The sequence below is a fragment of the Callithrix jacchus genome, chromosome 4 (assembly GCF_049354715.1).
Source record: "Callithrix jacchus isolate 240 chromosome 4, calJac240_pri, whole genome shotgun sequence".
Lineage (NCBI taxonomy): Eukaryota > Metazoa > Chordata > Mammalia > Primates > Cebidae > Callithrix > Callithrix jacchus.
Genome location: NC_133505.1, coordinates 154,036,383 through 154,058,024, shown reverse-complemented (window position 1 = coordinate 154,058,024; position 21,642 = coordinate 154,036,383). Strand labels below are relative to the sequence as shown.

The following is a 21,642-nucleotide window of genomic DNA, read 5'->3' as shown; positions in this document are numbered from 1 at the left end:
GTTTTGTTTTCTGTTCTTGTGTCAGTTTCTGAGAATGACGGTTTCCAGATTCATCAAAGTCCCTGCAAAGGACATGAACTCATCCTTTTTATGGCTGCATAGTATTGCATGGTGTATATGTGCCACATTTTCTTTATGCAGTCTATCGCTGAGGTGCATTTGGGTTGGTTCCAAGTCTTTGCTATTGTAAATAGTGCCACAATAAATGTATGTGTGCATGTGTGTTTATAATAGAATGATTTATAATCCTTTCGGTATATACCCAGTAATGGGATTGCTGGGTGAAATGGTATTTCTAGTTCTAGATCCTTGAGGAATCGCCACACTGTCTTCCACAATGGTTGAACTGATTTACACTCCCACCAACGGCATAAAAGTGTTTCCATTTCTCCACATCCTCTACAGCATCTGTTATCTCCAGATTTTTTAATGATCACCATTCTAACTGGCATGAGATGGTATTTCAATATGGTTTTGATTTGCATTTCTCTAATGACCAGTGATGATGAACACTTTTTCATGTTTGTTGGCCGGCTACATAAACGTCTTCTTTTGCAAAGTGTCTGTTCATATCCTTTGCCCACTTTTTGATGGGGTTTTTTTTTCTTGTGTAGATTCTGGATATTAGCCCTTTGTCAGATGGGTAGATTGCCAAAAAAACTTTCCCATTCTGCTGGTTGCAGGGTCACTCTAATGATTGTTTCTTTTGCTGTGCAAAAGCTCCTAGGTTTAATTAGGTCCCATTTGTCTATTTTGGCTTTTGTTGCCATTGCTTTTGGTGTTTTAGTTGTGAAGTCCTTGCATATGCTTGTGTCCTGATTGGTACTGCCAAGGTTTCTTCTAGAGTTTTTATGGTGTTAGGTCTTATGTTTAAATCTTTAATCCACCTGGAATTAATTTTTGTATAAGATGGAACAAAGGTGTCTAGTTTCAGCTTTTTGTACATGGCTAGCCAGTTTTCCCAACACCATTTATTAAATAGGGAATCCTTTCCTCATTGCTTGTTTTTGTCAGGTTTGTCAAAGATCAGATGGTTGTAGATGTGTGGCATTACTTCCAAGGCCTCTGTTCTGTTCCTTTGGTCTAAATCTCTGTTTTGATGACTGTAGGCTTGTAGTATAGTTTGAAGTCAGGTAGTGTGATACCTACAGCTTTGCTCTTTTTGCTTATGATTGTCTTGCCTATGTGGGCTCTTTTTTGGTTCCATTTAAGGTGGTTTTTCCAGTTCTGTGAAGAAAGTCAATAATAGCTTGATGGGGATAGTGTTGAATCTTGGGCAGTATGGCCATTTTCATGATACTGATTCTTCCTAACCATAAAAGCATGGAATGTTTTTCCATCTGTTTGTGTCCTCTCTTATTCCCTTGCACAGTGGTTTGTAGTTCTCCTTGAAGAGGTCCTTCACATCATTTGTTAGTTGTATACCTAGATATTTTATTCTCTTTGTAGCAATTGGGAATGGGAGTACACTCATGATTTGGCTGTTTGTCTATTATTGGTATATAGGAATGCTTGTGATTTTTGTACATTGATTTTGTATCCTGAGACTTTGCTGAAGTTGCTTATCATCTCAAGGAGATTTTGGGCTGAGACGATGGGGTCTTTTAAATATACAATCATGTCATTTGCAAGTAGAGACAACTTGACTTCCTATTTTCTTAATTGAATATCCTTTATTTCTTTTTCTTGCCTGATTGTTCTGGACAGAACTTCCAATACTATGTTGAATAGGAATGGTGAGAGAGGGCACTCTTGTCTAATGCCAGTTTTCAAAGGGAATGCTTCCAGTTTTTGCCCATTCAGTATATTGGTGGATTTTATTATTTTGAGATACGTCCCATTGATACCCAGTTTAAGAGTTTTTTTTAGCATGAAGGGCTGTTGAATTTTGTCAAAGGCCTTCTCTGTATCTACTGAGATAACCATGTGGTTTTTGTCTTTGGTTTTGTTTATGTAATGAATTATGTTTATAGACTTGTGTATGTTGAACAGCTTTGCATCCCTGGGATGAAGCCTACTTGATTGTGATGGATAAGCTTTTTGATGTGCTGTTGCATTCGGCTTGCCAGTATTTTATTGAAGATTTTTGCATTGATGTTCATCATGGATATCAGCCCGAAATTTTCTTTTTTAGTTCTGTCTCTGTCAGGTTTTGGTATCAGGATTATATTGGTTTCATAAAATGAGTTAGGGAGGATTCCCTCTTTTTGTATTGTTGGAATAGTTTCAGACGGAATGGTACCAGCTCTATTTGTATGTCTAGTAAAATTTGGCTGTGAATCTGTCTGGACCTGGACTTTTTTTGGTTGGTAGGCTAATAATTGCTGCCTCAATTAGAGTCCTTATTCCTGGTCTATTCAGGGATTCAACTTCTTCCTGGTTTAGTCTTGGGAGGGTGCAAGTGTCCAGGAATTTACCCATTTCTTCTAGGTTTACTGGTTTATGTGCATAGAGTTGTTTGTAGTAATCTCTGATGGTAGTTTGTATTTCTGTGGAATCAGTGGTGATATTCCCTTTATCGTTTTTTATTGTATATATTTGATTCTTCTCTCTTTTCTTTTTCATTAATCTGGCTAGCAGTCTATTTTGTTGATCTTTTCAAAAACCCAGCTCCTGGATTTACTGATTTTTTGAAGGGCTTTTTGTGCCTCTATCTCCTTCAGTTCTGCTCTGGTCTTAGTTATTTCCTGTCTTCCGATAGCTTTTGAATTTGTTTGATCTTGCTACTCTAGCTCTTTTAATGGTGACAATAGGGTGTTGATTTTAGATCTTTCCTCGCTTCTCACGTGGGTGTTCATTGCTATAAATTTCCCTTTCCCTCTAGACACTGCTTTAAATGTGTCCCATAGATTCTGGTATGTTGTAACTTCGTTCTCATTGGTTTTGAAGAACATCTTTATTTCCGCCTTCATTTCATTATTTATCCAGTAGTCATTCGGGAGCAGGTTGTTGTAGTTGTGCGGTTTTGAGTGAGTTTCTTAGTCCTTTGTTCTAATTTGATTGCACAGTGGTCTGGGAGACTGGTTGTTATGATGTGTCTTTACATGTGAGATGGGTCTCCGGAGTACAACACACTAATCGAATTTGACTTTTTATCCAATTTGCCAGTCTGTGTCTTTTTATTGGGGCATTAAGCTCATTTACATTTAAGGTTAATATTGTTCTGTGTGAATTTTATCCTGCCATTTTGAAGTTTTGCCCATTAGTTGATGCAGTTTCTTCACTGTGTTGGCGGTCTTTACCATTTGGTACATTTTTGCAGTGGCTGGTACTGGCTGTTCCTTTCCTTGTTTAGTGCTTCCTTCAGGAGTTCTTGTAAGGCAGGCCTGGTAGTGATGAAATATCTCAGTCAATTGCTTGTCCATAAAGGATTTTATTTCTTCTTCACTTATGAAACTTAGTTTGGCTGGATATGAAATTCTGGGTTGAAAGCTCTTTTCTTTAAGGATGTTGAATGTTGGCCCCCACTCTCTTCTGGCCTGTAGGGTTTCTACTCAAAGATCCGCTGTGAGTCTATGTGGAATATGTGTCCCAGTCTTCATCATCTTTGGAATCTTCTGAGTCCTCATCTTCATCATCCATCTTTTTTGAGAAACTTGTGACTCTCCCCAGAAGGAAGGTCTGATTTATTCTTAAGAAAGCTGCAGCATTGACTCCATCCTCACCCTCATCCTCATCTGTAGAACCTTCTGAATCCTCGTCATTCTTCTCAGCATCTTCATCCCCAGACTACTCAGGGTTCTGCTTAGAACTTGTGATATGGGACTTGAAATCACGGTTGTATTTTCAGATTTTCTGGCACAAGGTGCTCAGAGCCTTGGCATTGTTCTTGTTCATCTTCCCTTCCTAATCTTCCCAGAGCTCATTAAGATAGTCCTAGAGGTCAACCAGGATGCGGCTATAGAATGGGCATACCTTTGTCCACAATGCTCTTGGCCTTCTCATATGCTTTTCCCAAGAGCTCAACCTCTTTCAGGCACTTGGTGACATCATGAATCTTCATGGCATTATGGATAATCTGGATAAGGTTGGTAAGCTACTCAAACCTCTTGTCCTTGGCACTTCGGACAACTCTCTTGGTATCTTCTTCATCCTCACTCAGCAACAATGGCAATTGCTTCCCACAGGTTTGGTGACGAGCTTCACCCCAGACAGGGATGACTTGGACTCGCTGTCCGAACCAGCAGTGAAAAACCGTGACATGGTGATGGTGCAGAGGTGATACGGCCAGCTCAGCCAGACCACCTGAGGTCTCGAGTCACACCACAGAGCCAGGACAGTGGAAATGCCCACACACACTATTTCTTTATACAATTTTCTATATGCAAATCCAACTTGATACAAGACGTATTTTCTAATACTCTAATACTAAATATATATGTAGAACATATGGAGTATTACAAGTGTTTAAAAATATGTATACAGTGTCTACCATATATAAATTATACATATATAATTTATATTATATAACATATTTCACATATAAATTATACATGTACAAAATGTGCAATTTATACTTTTTTAGTCTTGAGAAACTAACACACAAATTTCAATAAACAAAGTGGGAAGATCAAATCTCACCAGCAAATCTGACACATGCTCAAAATCAGAAGCAAGGTGGGTTAGGAGAAAATCTGAGTAATTCATGGGAAAATATATGAGATATCATGTAGGAAACATAAACTGGGGATTAATACATTTTGTGTGTAAATTGGCTTATCTGTTTTTCAAAGGAGAAGATATAAAATTTCCAGGTGATTAAGAATATTCATTTATTTAAAAAAACTCTGAAAATTATAGATACATATGAATAAGAGGACTATCTTAAAAAGAGAAATAAAGAACAGATAAATGGAAAATAGAACACAATAAATAAAAGACATACAAAAGTCATGGAGGAACAAGATGAATTCAGTGCAGAGAAAAAAAGTGAAGACAGAATGAACACAAATGATACAGTCGTTCATGTAAGCCACAAAGCAACAGTGCATGCAATTCTAAAAGCTCTTTAAAAGATGTAGTATATGAAAAAATCATAATTATAACAAGGCTAATGAAGAAGTAACTAAGAGTTTGACATTGGTATTTTCATTTTTTGATAAAATTCAAGGAAAAACAAAAGCACCACCTACTGTGACACATTTTTCAAAAGGAGTAATATTTAATTATTAAGTTTGGCAAAAGTAGCACCTATGATGCTTCTGCTATTCTTATCAGAAAAGAGGGCAACTTGTAGAATAATTTTCTAGGAAGACAAAACAGGCTAACAGCTTACTTATCAAATTTTACATTCACTAACTCAAAATAGTATGGAAACTGAATAAATTCTCTTTTGCAAACTAATCAGTATTATTAGAATCATTTCACAGTAAATGTATATATTAATAAATCCTAATCCAGCTGCTCTTACATTACACATACATTAATATTTTTAACAGACTCATACCAAAAATAATTTCTTTTCTCATAGAAGATATTAACATTCTATTCAAAAGCTGCATTAATTCCCAATGTAACTATTATTGTCGAAGCCCTTAGAAAAATGCCAAAAAAAGGCAAAAGGAAATGTGTAACATAGACTTTCATTTTAAATTACAACATTTGCAAATACATGAAAATACTGAAAATACTCTGTAGTTTTATTATTCTCATATAATCAAATAAAGTACATGCTTACAGCACAAATAATTTCTTACATATATAAGTAATACATTAAATTGAACAGTTTTTGTCCTAGTATTTTAAACTTGTAAACTTTTCAATATTAGTGCCACCACAGAAGGGAGACAACCATAATACTATATAATAAGATAATTATTGAATCATACATTTTGTAAGATAGTTGATAAAATTATAACACATTGGACAATAAATGATTTATAGCTTTTTTTCCTCTCTCTCTAAAGATTATAAACAGTTATAAACTGAAAGCACTGCCCTTTCCACTAAAAATAACCTCCCCCAACCCCAGTGCACTCCAGCCTGGGCAACAGAGTGAGACTGCCTCTAAAGAATGAATGAATAAACAAACACATACATAATCCAAGTGGAACTTTCTTCAATTATTTTGAAAATGTGATCAAATTATTCATTCTTTTAAGTATGGTTTTACCTTTGGGAAAGAGTGTGTGCGCGCACATGTGTTTGGTTGTAAAAATAAGCTGCCTTAAAAATACCAGTCTAAAAAGGGGAGGAAAAACAACCCTTAAGAGAATAAATGCTTACATTAATATATGTAGTACAAAACAATAATTCATTTAAAGCTGTTATGATTCTAGTGCTGTGAGTTGCAAACATATTATTTCAACATTATTTTGAAAAAGGCTTCTTATGGTTTTGAGACTTAAATGTACCCACAGAGCTAGCAAAGCACAAACTATTTTTTTGTCATATTTTACTACCAGTATTTCTCATGCTTCTCAATCTACCAGGAAAAACCAACATGAAACCAAAACACAAAAGCCACTGACAGATGAACCTAGACATATGACAAAGAATAATCATAAAATAAAGAAGTTCATAAGTATTCATTTATTGTCTTAAAATATCAGTAATACTGGATTTCTTTCCTGCCACACCAATTACTATTAAAGGAATATTGATTTGCTACTTTATTTTTAGAAACAGAGTCCTGCTCTGTCACCAGGGCTGGAATGCACTATTGGGATCATAGCTCACTGCAGCCTTGAACTCTGGGGGCTTAACCTATCCTCCCACTTCAGCCTCTTAAGTAGCTAGGACTACAGGTGCCTGCCACCAGGCCCAACTAAATTTTTTTTTAACTTTTTGTAGAGACAAGGTCTTGCTATGTTGCCCATGCCAATCTCAATCTCCTGGCCTCAAGTGATCCTCCTGCCTCTGCCTCTCAAAGCACTGAGATTACAGACATGTGCCACTGCACCTGGCCAATACTTGATATTTTAATACATTTTAGCCTAAAAAAAGTGAAATGTCCATTAAAAAGATAAAATTTTATATAGATGAAATATCATCTGTAGAAATATCTGCAAAATATTAAGAATACTATCCAAGTATACTCAAAATCTGTCACTGAGACACAACCAGAGGAGAGTAGAGTTTGTCAGTTAGAGAAATAATAACTATGGTTACAAAGCAACAAAAGCACAAGGGCGCAAAGATATATTTCTCTTCCCATGACTCCCACCCATCTTAATCACCCCCAAGAGACCAAATGAACAATTAAAACTGTACTGAGTAGAACTTTAATTATATTAGAATGTTCTAAATTGATATCACGTCATTTAATACATTTGTGCTTGTATAATAAAGATAAATTTGACTACAGTAATATATCACTGAATAGAACATAAATATTGGTGGAGGGGAAAGGTAGTACTTTGTCAAAATCTTAATTTGTTACTCTCACTAGTGAAGAAGAATTATAGCTATAATAATTTCTTGAATGTCCAAAATTGTACACCTGGCAAAAACAACCCTGAGAATCAAATTCACTGATGGAATAGCATCAATTCATGGAAACAAAGCCAGAAATTTTCACTCAGTTTACAATAAAACAAGTTAGCTTAGAAGTTAGAATATACACCTAACAACGCCACTGTTATTTAAACATACGATTTTGATTCTGTATATTAATATGTGTTAAGCATAACTTTTATGATTTAGGCATCTGTGTTCATGAAGGATCTTGGTCTGTAGTCTCCTTACAATTTAGTTTCTAGTTTTGTTGAAGGGACAATGCTTGTCTCATAAAGTGAGTTTCAAAGTGTGCCCTTCTCTTCTATTTTTAAGAAGAGTCTAAGTATAACCGGTATTATTTGGTAAAATTAATCAGTAAGCTTTCTGAGCCTGGTGTTTTCATTGCGGGAAACATTTTCATTACAACTTTGATTCTTTAATAATTACAGAGCTACTTAAGTATTTCTTTCACAAGAAGCTTTGGTACTTCTTAGAAATTTGGGACATTTCAAGGAAATTCTCCATTTCATCTAAATTGCTAGATTTACTGGCATTAAGTACATTTTCCTTATCAGTCCCTCTGTATTTCTATAGAAACTGGAATGATATCCACTTTTTCACCTCTACAATAGGTAATCTGTGTCTTTTTGTCTTTTTTTAACACCACTCTGACTATATGTTTATAAATTTTATTGATCTTCACAAAAATCCAGCTTTTAATTTTATCAGTTTTCTGTTTTTCTGTTATCTGTTTCACTGATTTCAGCTCTTTATTATTTCAGTTTTTCAGCTTACTATAGATTTAATCTGCTCTTTTCTTTTTCTAGTTTCTTGTGGTGAAAGCTAAGGCCACTTGCTTGGAACCTCTCCTGTTTTCCTAATACAAAGCATTTAATGCTATAATGGATCATTTAGCTGCATCCCACAGAACTTAATATATCTTTTTTTTTTTTCAGTTCAAAATACTTTGTTTAAAGCAAGAAGGTAAACTAGTCCCTGTGACTCCATAATGGCTCAAGCCAAGGTCACTATTTAAAATTATAATAAGCAAAACCAAACAAGACAATTTTTAAAATTCTGCTTTAATCTATAGATCACAACTGCAGATCACAACTACACAGAAATGATAGGAACTCTTTATTCAAAACATGCTTGTTTGTTTTAATTTGAAGATCCTGACTAGTGAGCAGCAAAAAGTATACACAGTCATAAAAACAACAGGAATTCCCTTTCAGTAATGCCTAGAAAGATAATATACAAACATATGCAAAGCATTCAAATGTTGCTATAATTACTCAATGTGCTCTGATGCTTGAGTAACTGAACACATCAATATGATTAAGATTATGATGCATTTTATCTTAACCACTTACACATTTCCTAGATATAGCTCTATTCACTGAATTGGAAACCACGAACACTCCTGGTACCTAAATTATGGCCACCAGATACTGCACTGAAAGAAGTCACAGTTCCACAGAAAAATACCTTATTCTAAATTTGATTCAGAAATACACAAGATTAGTAGGGAGGAGGTGCACTGACCAAAGATAGGATAATGTGAAAATAACTTCACATTAATAATAATAACTTCAGTGGAATGAAGTATATCAAATACGTTTAAGTTGTTGAGCACACAGTGAAAATAAAAAAATAAACTGGTCACCATGGAAGCTATTAGAGAACAACCCCTTAAAATGAATACTAAAATAAAGGGAAAGAATGACATATTTATTTATCCTGCCTTTGCTATATAAACTTTCCTATTGTATAAACAAATAGCAGATAAGAGGAAGTTTCTCTTTACTGACCTGACCTACATAATAAGTAGAGAAGGAAAGACAGAGTTAAAATGTCTCCTATTTTGCAACTACTATGTAGTAACAGATCTCGGCCTTAACCACCACTGGCTTTCAATATCTGAAACAGACATTTAAGTTCCACCAGCTAAATGAGTATCACTGTCATCTATGAAGTAGTCTCGCTAAAAATGAAAAATAAACCTGCATTTGATCAAGCCTCAGTAAATTATCCAATTTATAGGAAATCTGAGGGCAAGAAAAACCAAAGGTTAAAGACAATGGGGATGCAGCCAGAAAACGCCAGCATCTAGAAGATTCTGTCCTCAACAAATAAACGCCAAAAAAGGAGAGGTAAGGTAAAGAAGGGAAGTAAGGAGCAAAAGGAGAGAAAAGACTTATCTATCAATCACAATTAATCCTTACTGGATCTTAAAGCAAACAGATTATAAACGTCTGTAGTATACTATCATTTGTACAAAAGAAAAAACAGAATATATTTATGAATTTGCTTGGAAATGCACAGAATCCCTCTGGAAGAACATGAGAACAACTAGCAACATTGTAACTGTAAGGAAACTAGATCACCAAATGGCAGGTAGGAAGAAGATTTCTGTATGTTTTGAATTGTGTGAATATATTCTCTATTGTAAAAAATAAACTGTTACTGCAATAGAAAGCTTGCCTAAACTAAAATTACCAATTAAATGTTTAGAGAAACTGCTTTATATTAGAGAAATGACAATAGCTTTTACTAGCACAAATATTACCTCATCATATGTGTATCTGTAGTCTGCCTTCTTTGATTTGAGGTCCCATAAAACTACTGTTCCAGATTCAAAGCCAATCAAAAGCTGTGATAAAAGAAAAAGTCACATTACCTAGGAATAATATCAATTATAAAACATTTATCTGCTGACAATGAAAGTAACTACTGCCATTCAAATGCTTTGAGTAGAAATGTACAATGTAAACAAACATCTGCATTGGTAATTAGTAATCACACAGATGATAAATGAGAACATTGCATGGTATATTTATATGTTTTTGATGTATGCTTCTATTTAAAACTTTTAAATGCCACACCATTATTTTTAGGATAAGTTGCAAACTCAGTAATATAACCTACAAGATCCATCATGGTTTGACCTTTGTTTACCTCTCCAGCTCCATCCCTTATCTCGCCATGGCCACTTAATAAATTACAGTATATTCTTAAGTTCATACTCTCTCTTACCTTTGAGCCTTTGTACATGCTGCCTCCCTACCTGAGCCACTCCATTTGAATGTCATCCTTTTTGTCTGACTACTCCTACTCATCTCTCAGATGTCATTTTAGTGATCACTTCCTCTGAGAAGCCTTCCCCAACCTACCAAATGTAAGTTAATACCCTTCCTATGTGCTCCAATAACACTCTGTACTTTTTTTTTTTAATCTGAAGGATCACCACAAAATATAATAATGAACTTTTCCTTATTTGAATTATTGTGCAGTCTGTAAAACTGGCATATCTGGGCAAGAATTAGTTTTATCTTGCTTACCACAACACCTCTGACATAACACACAGGGCCAGATGTATTATAAATACTTAAGTATTATGAATGCATCCATTTCAAAATGGAATGTATCTTCCTGCCTCACAAACTATGTACACTACCCACAGAACCTCTGTTGCCCCCAGCCCCTACCCTCAGTATTTTCCAAATCTTAGTTTGAGATTTTCTCTGCTTAAAACCTCCTCCCCTTTCATTCAATAAACAATCTTCTATTAATATTTTAAGCCTAAATTCAGTGTCACTTCCTAGTTAAGTCTACCCAGTTTCTCTAGACAAATTAAGATGCTCCCTTTCTTAAGCTAGAACCATGTATTTTCATATATACTTCCTAATACATACAACACACACAATAAATATTTGTTTAATAATTACAAAAATGATTAGTCTATATCTGTTTGGGTAATCTGGGGATATGAACCAAATCTTAGCAGAACCAGTAATTTTAATAAGACAAATTTAGAAGATTTCAGAGTACAGGGGCAGCTGGAGGGGCTAGCTATTGAAACTAACAAAATAAGTTTTCCTACTTTAGTACAGAATACAGTCAAGTTTTCTAAACTTATCTCTTATTTCCTAGGCAATCTGAGATACATACACCTTTTGGAAAAAAAATGGTATTTGTTTCCTCTCTTTTCCCAGGCTTTTCAAGTATCTTGGACATGTGATATAGCATTGGAGAAAAGAGGAACTTCAGGAATAAGGAAAGAGAAGAAAAGAATAAAATTTAAGAGTTGATGTACACTGCAAACGACACTGCTTAGGACCCAAGTAACCTGAATTCTAGTATTAAATCTGCCACTTAATAGCCATATAACTTTAAGGAAATAATTTTATCTATCCAGACCATAACAGCTTAAGAGAGTTAAACTTTAACCTCTCTAGCCAGCTCTAGTATTTTAAGGATTTTAGAAATATGTGACAACAGGTTAGACTTTTATGCCCATAATCTTCTAGCTTTTCAATGCCTTTCTCTGTAAAATCAAAAGAATAATAAATATTTAAAAATAGAAAACTAAAGATAGAGTACTTAATTAAACTTGGAAAATTCTTCAATGCTTATTCCCACTAGAATCTTTTATAACCTACAGAGATGTTAATTAGTTTATATACTAATGACTAATTCCCCTCTAAATTTTCCTTACAAAAAGCATTAGTGGGTAAATGGAATATGACTACATCTCTCTACAACATATAAATGGAAAGAAAGTGTACTGTAATAGAGAGTACTCCCGGGTTGAAATTAAAGAAATCAGTCTTCAACTCCCAGATCCACCACAATCTAGCTGTGTATCTATAGAGCACATAATGTCACTACGTCTTGGCTTTATCATCTGTAAAGTAAGGGAAGTTTGGAATTTACAATTTGTTGAAAGGATCCAATGAAGTTGTGTACATAATGTGACCAGTAAAGTTGTGTACATAAGTGCCTGACACATAGAATTAAATAAATGGTAACCACTCCTATCATAAAGTAATTAATGTCTAACCATCCTTGGCCAAGACCGTCACTAAATGTGGCAGTATCCATTTGTAAGGTTAGTACTGAAGGAACTTGCCCTATCACCTTACATCATTTTTCAATGACAGAATGTCTAGATCTTTGCAAACAGGAGTCTACAAGAAATCAAAGTTTATAAAATATAGTTCATTTAGCATCCTAATTTTTAAAAATTATATATATATAACTTATTTACATCATCCTCATTATGGAATGAATTATATATATAATTCATATAAATGTATATTGAGTAGTTTTTTTTTTTTATCATAAGTTAGATGCTATGGAAACTAGAAACCTGTATAAGTATTACCTTTGTGCTCAAGGAGTCTTTGAAATTCAGGGGAGCTGAGATATGCACACATTTCTAATCCAAAGCATTATGTGATAAATACCATAAAATTTCATAACTAAAGTACTAACAAATGTGAAAGAAAGAAAAAGCATTTTCTGTCTGGATTATCATAGAAGACATCACAAAAGAAAAATATTTAATCTAGGTCTTAAAGGGTGGGTAGGATTTCAACAGAGAGGTGGGAGAGAATTCCATACAGAAGGACTCACATAAACAAAGGTATGGAAACATCAAAGAGCAGTTCATAACTGAAAATATAACTATTTGCTTCAGCACAGCACTGAGGTAAAGATATCCTGAATAATAAGGAAATCTAGGGCTATATTTTAAGAAAAGCTGATTTTATTTGTTAGATACTATAGACCCACTGAAAGCTTTGAAACAAGAGAACCTTAAAATTAAAATGGCACTCTAGGCCAGACACAGTGGCTTGCACTTGTAATCTCAGCAGTCTGGGAAGTCAAGGTAGGAGGATCACTTGAGCCCAGGTGTTCAAGACTGGATTGGGCAACATAGTGGGACTTTTAGGAAATTAAAAAAAAGAAAGAAAGAAAAGAAAAGAAGCACAGGAAGAATTAAAATGACTTGATGATCAATTCAAGGTGGAAAGGAAGTTTTCAATTCTTCTACCATGCCACCCATCCAAAGGCTTGGTTTTTAAATAAACATCTTGTATAAAAATTAAATAAAGATCTAGGTTACTTTATACTTGCTTTATGCAAAGTTTCTCTCACAGCATACAATGCTATAATTATGACCTAACTCCAAATGGTCTAGTTATCCTTTTGTTTTCTCAATGGCAAACTAAGAACAGTGTTAAACAATACGTCAGCTCAACCTCTCCCACAGCTGAGGAAACGAAAAACCTGGTTAAACTTCTGCATAAAATCCAGAGGTTTCACTTTATTGATTTCTGATAGCAATAAACTGCTTGGTATTTACTTAGCTTAGCATCATTAAATTATATAGGTAGAAAAATATCATTATTAAATAGAATTACCTGAAGGACTGGTTTGAAATAGAAAATATTCATTCAAAAATATTTATTAGTTTTAAATGATTTAAATAACCTAATTTAACAATAGCTAGATACTGATTATATGAAACTGGTTTCAGAGTATTAAAAATTAAATAACATTTTAAAAACTTTACATTATTAATTGGAGCTATGTATGACAAAAAATTTTAGGGCAGATAAGCTACCAAGACAACTGTAACATAAGGCAATCTGTGTTAAGCGCAACAAAAACTGTATAATGGAAGTGTTCAAAAGAATCAAGACAACTGTAACATAAGGCATTCTGTGATAAGTGCTACAAATTGTATAACCAAAGTGTTCGAAAGAATCAAAAACAAAAGAAAACTTTTATCAGGATTAACAGAAAATCAGGAAAAATAGTCTGAATGAGCCAAATATAAATTAATAACCTGTAATTATATGTATTACGTTTTACTTATGTTTTAGGGTATTTTCTTGTCCTTTAAAATTGTAAATGATTCTGATTCTTTTATTTGTTCTTCATAATTAATAAGCCTTAAGTGTATATGATACACAACCCTCAATGGCAATCTCAACTTGAAAGAATAAGTGTGATCCTGAAATAGTATGTTCAAAGAAAAGTACAAAAATTCATGCATTTAGATACATAATTTTTACAAAAAATTCTACCTTTCCCTCGTCCATTGGATTATCACTTATATGGACCACAGGTCCTGGGTGAGACTTAGATGACCTAAAAAAGAAAAATTAGTAAGATTTTGCATTCAACTAAAAATTTTAATATGGCTACATATTTCTTTCCAAAAAAAGCAAGTGAACAGAAAGTAAGTTATATTTATAAGGAAAGAAAGCATTTCAGCAAGTGATAAATAATAAATGTATAGTTCTTAATATGGATCAAAATAGGGATCAGGGAAAAAGTGATGACTCATATAAATAAACAGAATTCACGATTAAGTACATTTTCTGCAGAGGAAAGAATCTTTAGTCAAAGATTTGAGCATAGGAAATCTATTGTCAAGGTAGACTTCTCAAAGTTACTATTTTTGAATAACGCAGCACCTATCTTATTTTACTAAATTCTAGCCTCCAATTTAGGCATCCCATTTAGTTGCAATAGAAATAGAAAAAAAATTCTATTAAAAAAGCAACAAAGTAACGCCACCTTTATCTGCTCAGAGAAAAAGAAACTCTACAGATAAGAATATGGTTGAACTGGTGCTTATAGAGTAAAAATAAGCATACTCCTAATTCAAAAACTCCAAAGTTTGACAGCTCACTTCACTTCATGGGAGCCATCCATGAAACTATACAGACACCTGCACTAAGTCTACTCACTAGATGTCATGATCAATTCAAAGAGCAGACCATGAAAACCCTATGGAAGGGCTGATATATGATAATAACGTTCTTGCTACAGGAAGAAAAACCAGGATTAATACATTATTACAGCTATACTAACACATGACCTAAGAGATATGTCACAAAATTATCCTTTTCACAAAAAGATATAAATACTGTGGCATGCAATATAAGACTATTTGCTTAAAAACAAATAGCAACGTTAAAAAAGGTCTTGCCAATACCCTTAAACTTTGATTTTTATGTCCCTGCAATACATGAAAAAACTTATAAAAAGAGATAAGATAGAAAAAATTTAAGACAGGGTGAAGAGTTAGCACTAAAGATCCTTAGGGCCCTATAGTACAATCCAGTTTTGTTGCTAATATTAGTAAATGAAAACAATCATGAATTTATCAAAATTAAGTAATATCAAACAAAATTAATTTGATAATATATTAACTTTAGCACACATTGTATTTGATGATTATTAAAACATATCAAGTAGTAGTTTAAATCCAGTTTTCTCCAAACACTGGTGGCAACCCATTTTTGGGTCATGACCATCATTTGAAAGAAAAATAATTAGAAGATAAAAGAACAGAAAAAACTGAGTGGTTTTCATTAGTAGGAATGACTGTTTCATTAAACTTGTATTCCAGTTTACACACATGTAAATATATGCATGCTGTGCACATATCTCTATATACATGTATATAAAGTATTTAAATGTACAAATTGCCACATCAATAGAATACTCACAAAAAAAACCTAATAAATCTGTACTTAATATTAAGAACATCTGTCACATATTTAATTCCATGCAGATTTACTGATTGGCTATGATATAATGGTATTATCATACATAGAATTGATGCTTTCAAATATGAAATACTTGTTCAAACTCACAGTTCAATGGCTTTATTCCACATAACGACGTAGCCTGAGAGTGTGAAGGACTCCACATTGACAATATGTATATTACCTCGTTCAGTGCCCACATAGAGCCACTTACTCTGGAAAGGCAGATGGCAAAATGTAACCCTGCAAGAGAAAAATATATTCAAAAAAGAAATTTAAAAATGCTAAATTTTACTGATTACATTAGAGGGTTGATTATGACATACAATTCAGGAACAGCAAAACTGATATATAATCATCAGATTTATCTATTCATTATGATTAATATTTAATTATGCTAATTCAGTTTTACATCAAACATAAGACCTCATAGTAAATAGATAGCATGGCATGATAGATGATGAGTTTTGAAGCTAGAATGTGTTTCAAATCTGGCTGTCATCCACTAACTGTGTATCCCTGGTCATATCACAAATTTAACTTTAAACCATATCTATGATTTCAATATCCACATGACCCCAGAGTACTACACTATGTTTCTCAGGAGTTACTAAGCTACTAAGCACACTAATCCATCTCAGTACCTGTGCTTACTACTCCCTCCAGCCAAAATGCACCTCCCTGATAACTATCTTCTTTTCAAGATTCAATTCAAATACCACTCACATTCAAACGGATGAGATACTTTTCTATCTCTATCAGGCCTGCCTTATATGATAGTAAAGGTTCATCTTTCTCACTAATTTGTAAGCCTCTTGAAGGACAGAGGTCCCCTGTACTCAGCCTTAGACAACGTTTCTGAAATATGTTTGAACTATTTCTTCCTATGCCCTGATGATATGGCAGGCCTTCATTAACAAATTATAATAATTTGCATGCATGTGTTAAAATGTATCATTCTGACAACTGTAGACAGTTATATACTGGCTCATTTAATTTCAAGGTAAAGAATGAATATTATCTTGTCCTTTTTTCTCTTGTCCTTTTGTAGCACTTATTTTTAGTTAAAAAAAAGGTATCTTGTGAATATCTATAATGCTTTTTTTTCACTAGAGATCCCTCCCATTTTGTCTCTCAGAATAGACTTTACAATTTAAAGGAATAGCACTTAAAACACCACACAATGATAATAATCACTGCCAGACTGTCAACACTAACACTAGGCACTCAGCAAAGCATACAGAATATTTTCTGTTTCCATTAACACACAATTTCATTACAGAGAATTTTCAAGATGAAAACACTTATCAAATAAATATACATGTAACTCATTTTCATTCTTTCTTAGAGGTAATGTCCAGTTAGATAATTACTTAAGCTTCATTTATTTGTAATTTCTGCTGAGTGTTTTATACGACAATGTTCACTTTCTAAAGAATTTATGTAAATTTAACAAAGTATAGACTTCTCTACTGAATAAACAAAATCATTTGATAGTACTCTGTTACTTCACAAGGCTCACTTTTTCAATATTAGCTACCATCCTAAGATTTTTTTTTCCTCAGTCAGCTATAAAATTAACATATATTACTGAGATATTTTAAGCATCTTAATGTTTTCCAGAAGTGAGAACAAAATCCAAAGATACTCAAGTCCTTCATATAAAATGGTATAATACTTGCATATAATCTATACAAATCTTCCCATACACTTTAATTCGTCTCTAGATTACTCATAATGCCAATACAATGTAAATGCAATGCAAATATGCTATGTTTTCTCATTTTATTTTTGTCCCAAATATTTTCAAGCCATAGTTGGTTGAGTCCAGGGATGCACAACCTACAGATATGAAAGGCTGACTGTATAGAAATTCTCATTCAAACTGAGAGAAAGTGGAAGGTAAAAAGTTTATTCATCCATAACGGTACTGAAATTAGTTTTGGCAAATCATGTATTTTTCTTAGTTAGATTGCAAGGCCTGGGAATAATTCTCTGTGGGTCTAAGCTCTACTCTCTTAATCACTGTTCCTTTCTCATGCAAGTTACCACTTATTTGCAGCTGAGTTCTTTTATCAGCCTGCTTCTGGCTACAGCCTCCTTTTATTTTGTCCCTTTCAGTCCAAGCTGGCAATGTTTCTATTGATGCAATTTTCTCAAGACACTTCCAGGTCTTAAATAAATTTTATTGGGTTTTACTCCATTAGACAAAAGTCACACTCACAAATCTTTTTTCAGAAAACCCTTTCCCTACCTTTGCTCTTGCTGAAATGCCTGTGGGATGATACTTTCAAACTTTCTAAATTCTCTGGTTTATTGACAAGAGATCATTTCTCTTGAAAAGATCTGTGAGGTACACCCTTAATCTCTTAAAGAGCTCTTTGTGTGACTGATCGCTCTAATCTTTTGATTTTTAAGGGGTTTTTAGTAAAAATTATAGAGCCACATTCTCACATTTTTCACTACACCACACTTTTGGAAACAATCTCTCTTTTGCCAGCCACATCACAGTAGGAATTTCCCAAACTGTCAAGTCCTGGTTCCTTTAATAATTCTTCACTCAATTTACCTGTCTCCTCTTGCACTTTACTATAAAGCAGCAAGAAAAAAAAGAATCAGCTCGCACCCTCAACACTTTCCTTGGAAATCTCTTCAGCTAACTATACAAGTTAATCATTTACCCATTATGTTAGGGACAATTCTGTTAAGCATGCTGTTCTCCCACTATACAATAAGGAACCACTTTCTCCAGCCTCTCCCTAGCAAGAGACTCAAGTAGTGAGTCCTACAAACACCTTGTTCTGGGCAATATATGCTTTATATCACACTCCTCAAAATTATTCCAGTCTGTAATCACCGTCAAGTTCCAAAGTGACTTTCATATTATTAGATATTTGTTACAGTGGTATTCCACTTCCAGGTACCAAACTAATACCAGGTATTAGTTTTTTAGTGATTTGTAATGAAGTATCACAAATTTAATGACTTAAAAGGATACTCATTTATTATTTCTGTAGGTTAGAGGACCAGGCCCTTAATAGGTTCTCTGCTCAGGGACTTACAAGGCTAAAATCCACATTTCAATTATGCTGCCTTCCTGCATCCCTTTCTGGAAGTGCTGGGAAAGAATCTGCTCCCAAGCTCATTCAGGTTGCTAGTTGAATTCAGCATCTGTGGCTGTAGGACTGAATCTCTGTCTTCCTGCTGCCTGTCAAGAAGGTATAGTCCTAGAGGCCACTGGTACTCCTAGAGACTACTGGCCCCCTCCATTTTCAAGCCAGCAAGAAAGAATCTCCTGTCCATTGGATCCTTCTCATACTGTGAGCCTTTTGACAGGAAAAATCCAGTCTCTTTTAAATGCTCACCTGATCGTTAGGCCTACTGAGGATCATCTTCGTATTTGAAGGTCAACTAATTTGGGAACTGAAATATATCTGCAAAATGTCTTCACCAATTATAAGTGTTTAATTAATTAACAAGGAGTAGGTATGTGTACGTCAAGGGGTAGATACCTTGGAGCCCATCTTAGAATTCTGCCTACCATAGGTATATGTTTAGGAGTAAAATTGTTGGGTCATGGAGGATGTGAATACTGCCCAAGAAACTTTCCAAAATGACTGTAACACTTTAAACCCACATCAGGCCGGGTGCAGTGGCTCACGCCTGTAATCCCAGCACTTTGGGAGGCTGAGGCAGGTGGATCATGAGGTCAAGAGATCGAGACCATCCTGGTCAACATGGTGAAACCCCGTCTCTATTAAAAATACAAAAAATTAGCTGGGCGTGGTGGTGCGTGCCTGTAATCCCAGCTACTCGGGAGGCTGAGGCAGGAGAATTGCCTGAACCCAGGAGGCGGAGGTTGCGGTGAGCCGAGATCATGCCATTGCACTCCAGCCTGGGTAACAAGAGCGAAACTCCATCTCAAAAACAAAAAACAAAAAACAAAAAAAACTCACATCAGTAAGTTAGGAGAAGCTCCGGTTGCATCATAATCTAGCTAACAGTTTGCCATTCTGATGAGTAGTTGTTTCAGTTTGCATTTTTCTGATAACTGATTTTTGTCTTCTTTAAAAAAAGATTCAATTATTTATCATATGTTTTCATATAAACCTCTAAAATGAAACTCACTCATATTATAATACAAATTTTCACCTCTGCTTTAATGTAAGCTATTCATGCATTAATAAATAGCTCATCCTGTTCACTGGCAGAGCTAAGTACTCTTATATTCGCCTTTGGTTATATACTGCCTCCTTCCATGTAATCTTTTAATGTCTTTTTATGTAATCTTTTTATACGTTTAGCACACTGTAAGGTCCTTTTGGAACTAGAACAGTCTCTTTAAATATTTTTCTCCTTTTCCTTGACAGAAGAAATTCCTTGTCAGGTAGTTGTAAAAGAGGATTTCACTGAGTACCAGCCCCTAAAAGTCTGTGTAAGTCTAACAAAGATTTTAAATTAACTAATTGCACATGTTAAATAAGGATAAAATTAATCACAATAGTAAAACAAATTAAAAGATGCAGAATGGCAGAAGAAATTCTGACAAGGAAAAGGGGGAAGGTATTCAAAGAGACCCCTTATGGATAATTTTATTCTAAAAAGATCCAATATTTCCTAAATATCTTTCCTTTAACAGTTTCAAGGTCATCAAATCATAACTGCCTTTCCTCTTAATACTAAGATAATTTTTTAAAAAATTTTGCTTGAAAACATAATACTCTATACCCAGAATTTCTTAGATGTCTCATCATTTCCATATCATCAACCAATTCTCTTTGTAGATCATAATTAGGTCCAGAATAGTAGATCCCCCATCTTCTCAAGAGGACTGGACACCATTCATGCTTCTGTTCTAGTCCTTAATTTCACCCCATCAAATCACTCTGATTTCTAATGCTTGTACATTATTCATTAAGCTGCTTTCAAAGAAAAGTATTTTGATAATATTATGTGATTACCAGAGAAACTCAATTCTGGGTCTTTGTTTCACCATTGTGATTAATTTTTTCCTTGTTTAACATGTGCAATTAGTTAATTCAAAATCTTTGTAAGACCTGTATAGATATTCTGGGGGCTGGTACTCAGCCCAACAGTCTTTTATAACTATCTAAGATTATGCCCTATTTATGTGGCTACTGAGTAAACTGCAAGCTTTATAAATATGTATAGCACGATACTGTAATAAAGTAATGAGTATAATGTGATAAATTAGTTTTTGTTTCTATATACATTTATTTATGATACTGGGAAAATTTGATGCTAGGGTGGCAACTTAATGCTACAGTACATTATAGGCACCAAATCTCCCCTTGCTATGCTGGAATCTGAACAGATTAACTTCATTTGTCATATAGTTATTTTTTCCTTGAGAGGACTTTAAACAGGAATGTTTCATTGATATTTAGGTTATAGAAATCTTGATTACTAATGAGTTTCATATAATAATTTTCCTTCCCTTCCATTACTTTAGAATGAAAGTATACTTATTTTATTCACTAAACAACAGACACAACTATCATTAAATATAAAAGTCATATAGAAACTGTAAATAAGAGTATTGGAATAAAGAAAAACCATATGACTTTAGAAATATATTAACTTTATTATCAAGACTCAGCTTTTCAGGTGTTTAACATATTTACAGGGGAAAATATTCTATAAAATTTCAGTAAGGCAAGTTTTCTTAACCCCTGAGAATAAATAACTATTTAGGTGAAAAGGTTTCACAAACAATAAAAGCATTATACAAATCAAGAGGTATAAATACTAGACAATAATATTACGTCCTACATAGGAAAGTCCACATATAACTTAGTCTTCAAGCTTAAAATGCTTCATGTATTGTTAGTTA

General features: G+C 34.0%; 1 protein-coding gene and 1 pseudogene across 13 annotated transcripts in view; both read right to left on the bottom strand.

Annotated features, from left to right (window-relative positions):
- STXBP5 (syntaxin binding protein 5) overlaps nucleotides 1-21,642 on the bottom strand; it is a 179,612-nt gene that overhangs the window by 109,365 nt on the left and 48,605 nt on the right. For all 13 annotated transcript variants that reach the window (XR_013534617.1, XR_013534616.1, XR_004742141.3 and 10 more), the window contains exons 5-7: nucleotides 15,897-16,031; nucleotides 14,316-14,379; nucleotides 10,007-10,090 (exon numbers count right to left, since the gene is read on the bottom strand). Coding sequence is in view for 8 of the 13 variants with exons in the window: in XM_078370267.1 (XP_078226393.1) it covers nucleotides 10,007-10,090; nucleotides 14,316-14,379; nucleotides 15,897-16,031 (283 nt within the window). In the remaining 5 variants the exon portion in view is untranslated. The remainder of the gene's footprint in view (nucleotides 1-10,006; nucleotides 10,091-14,315; nucleotides 14,380-15,896; nucleotides 16,032-21,642) is intronic.
- LOC144582218 (eukaryotic translation initiation factor 3 subunit C pseudogene) lies at nucleotides 3,380-4,353 on the bottom strand (annotated as a pseudogene).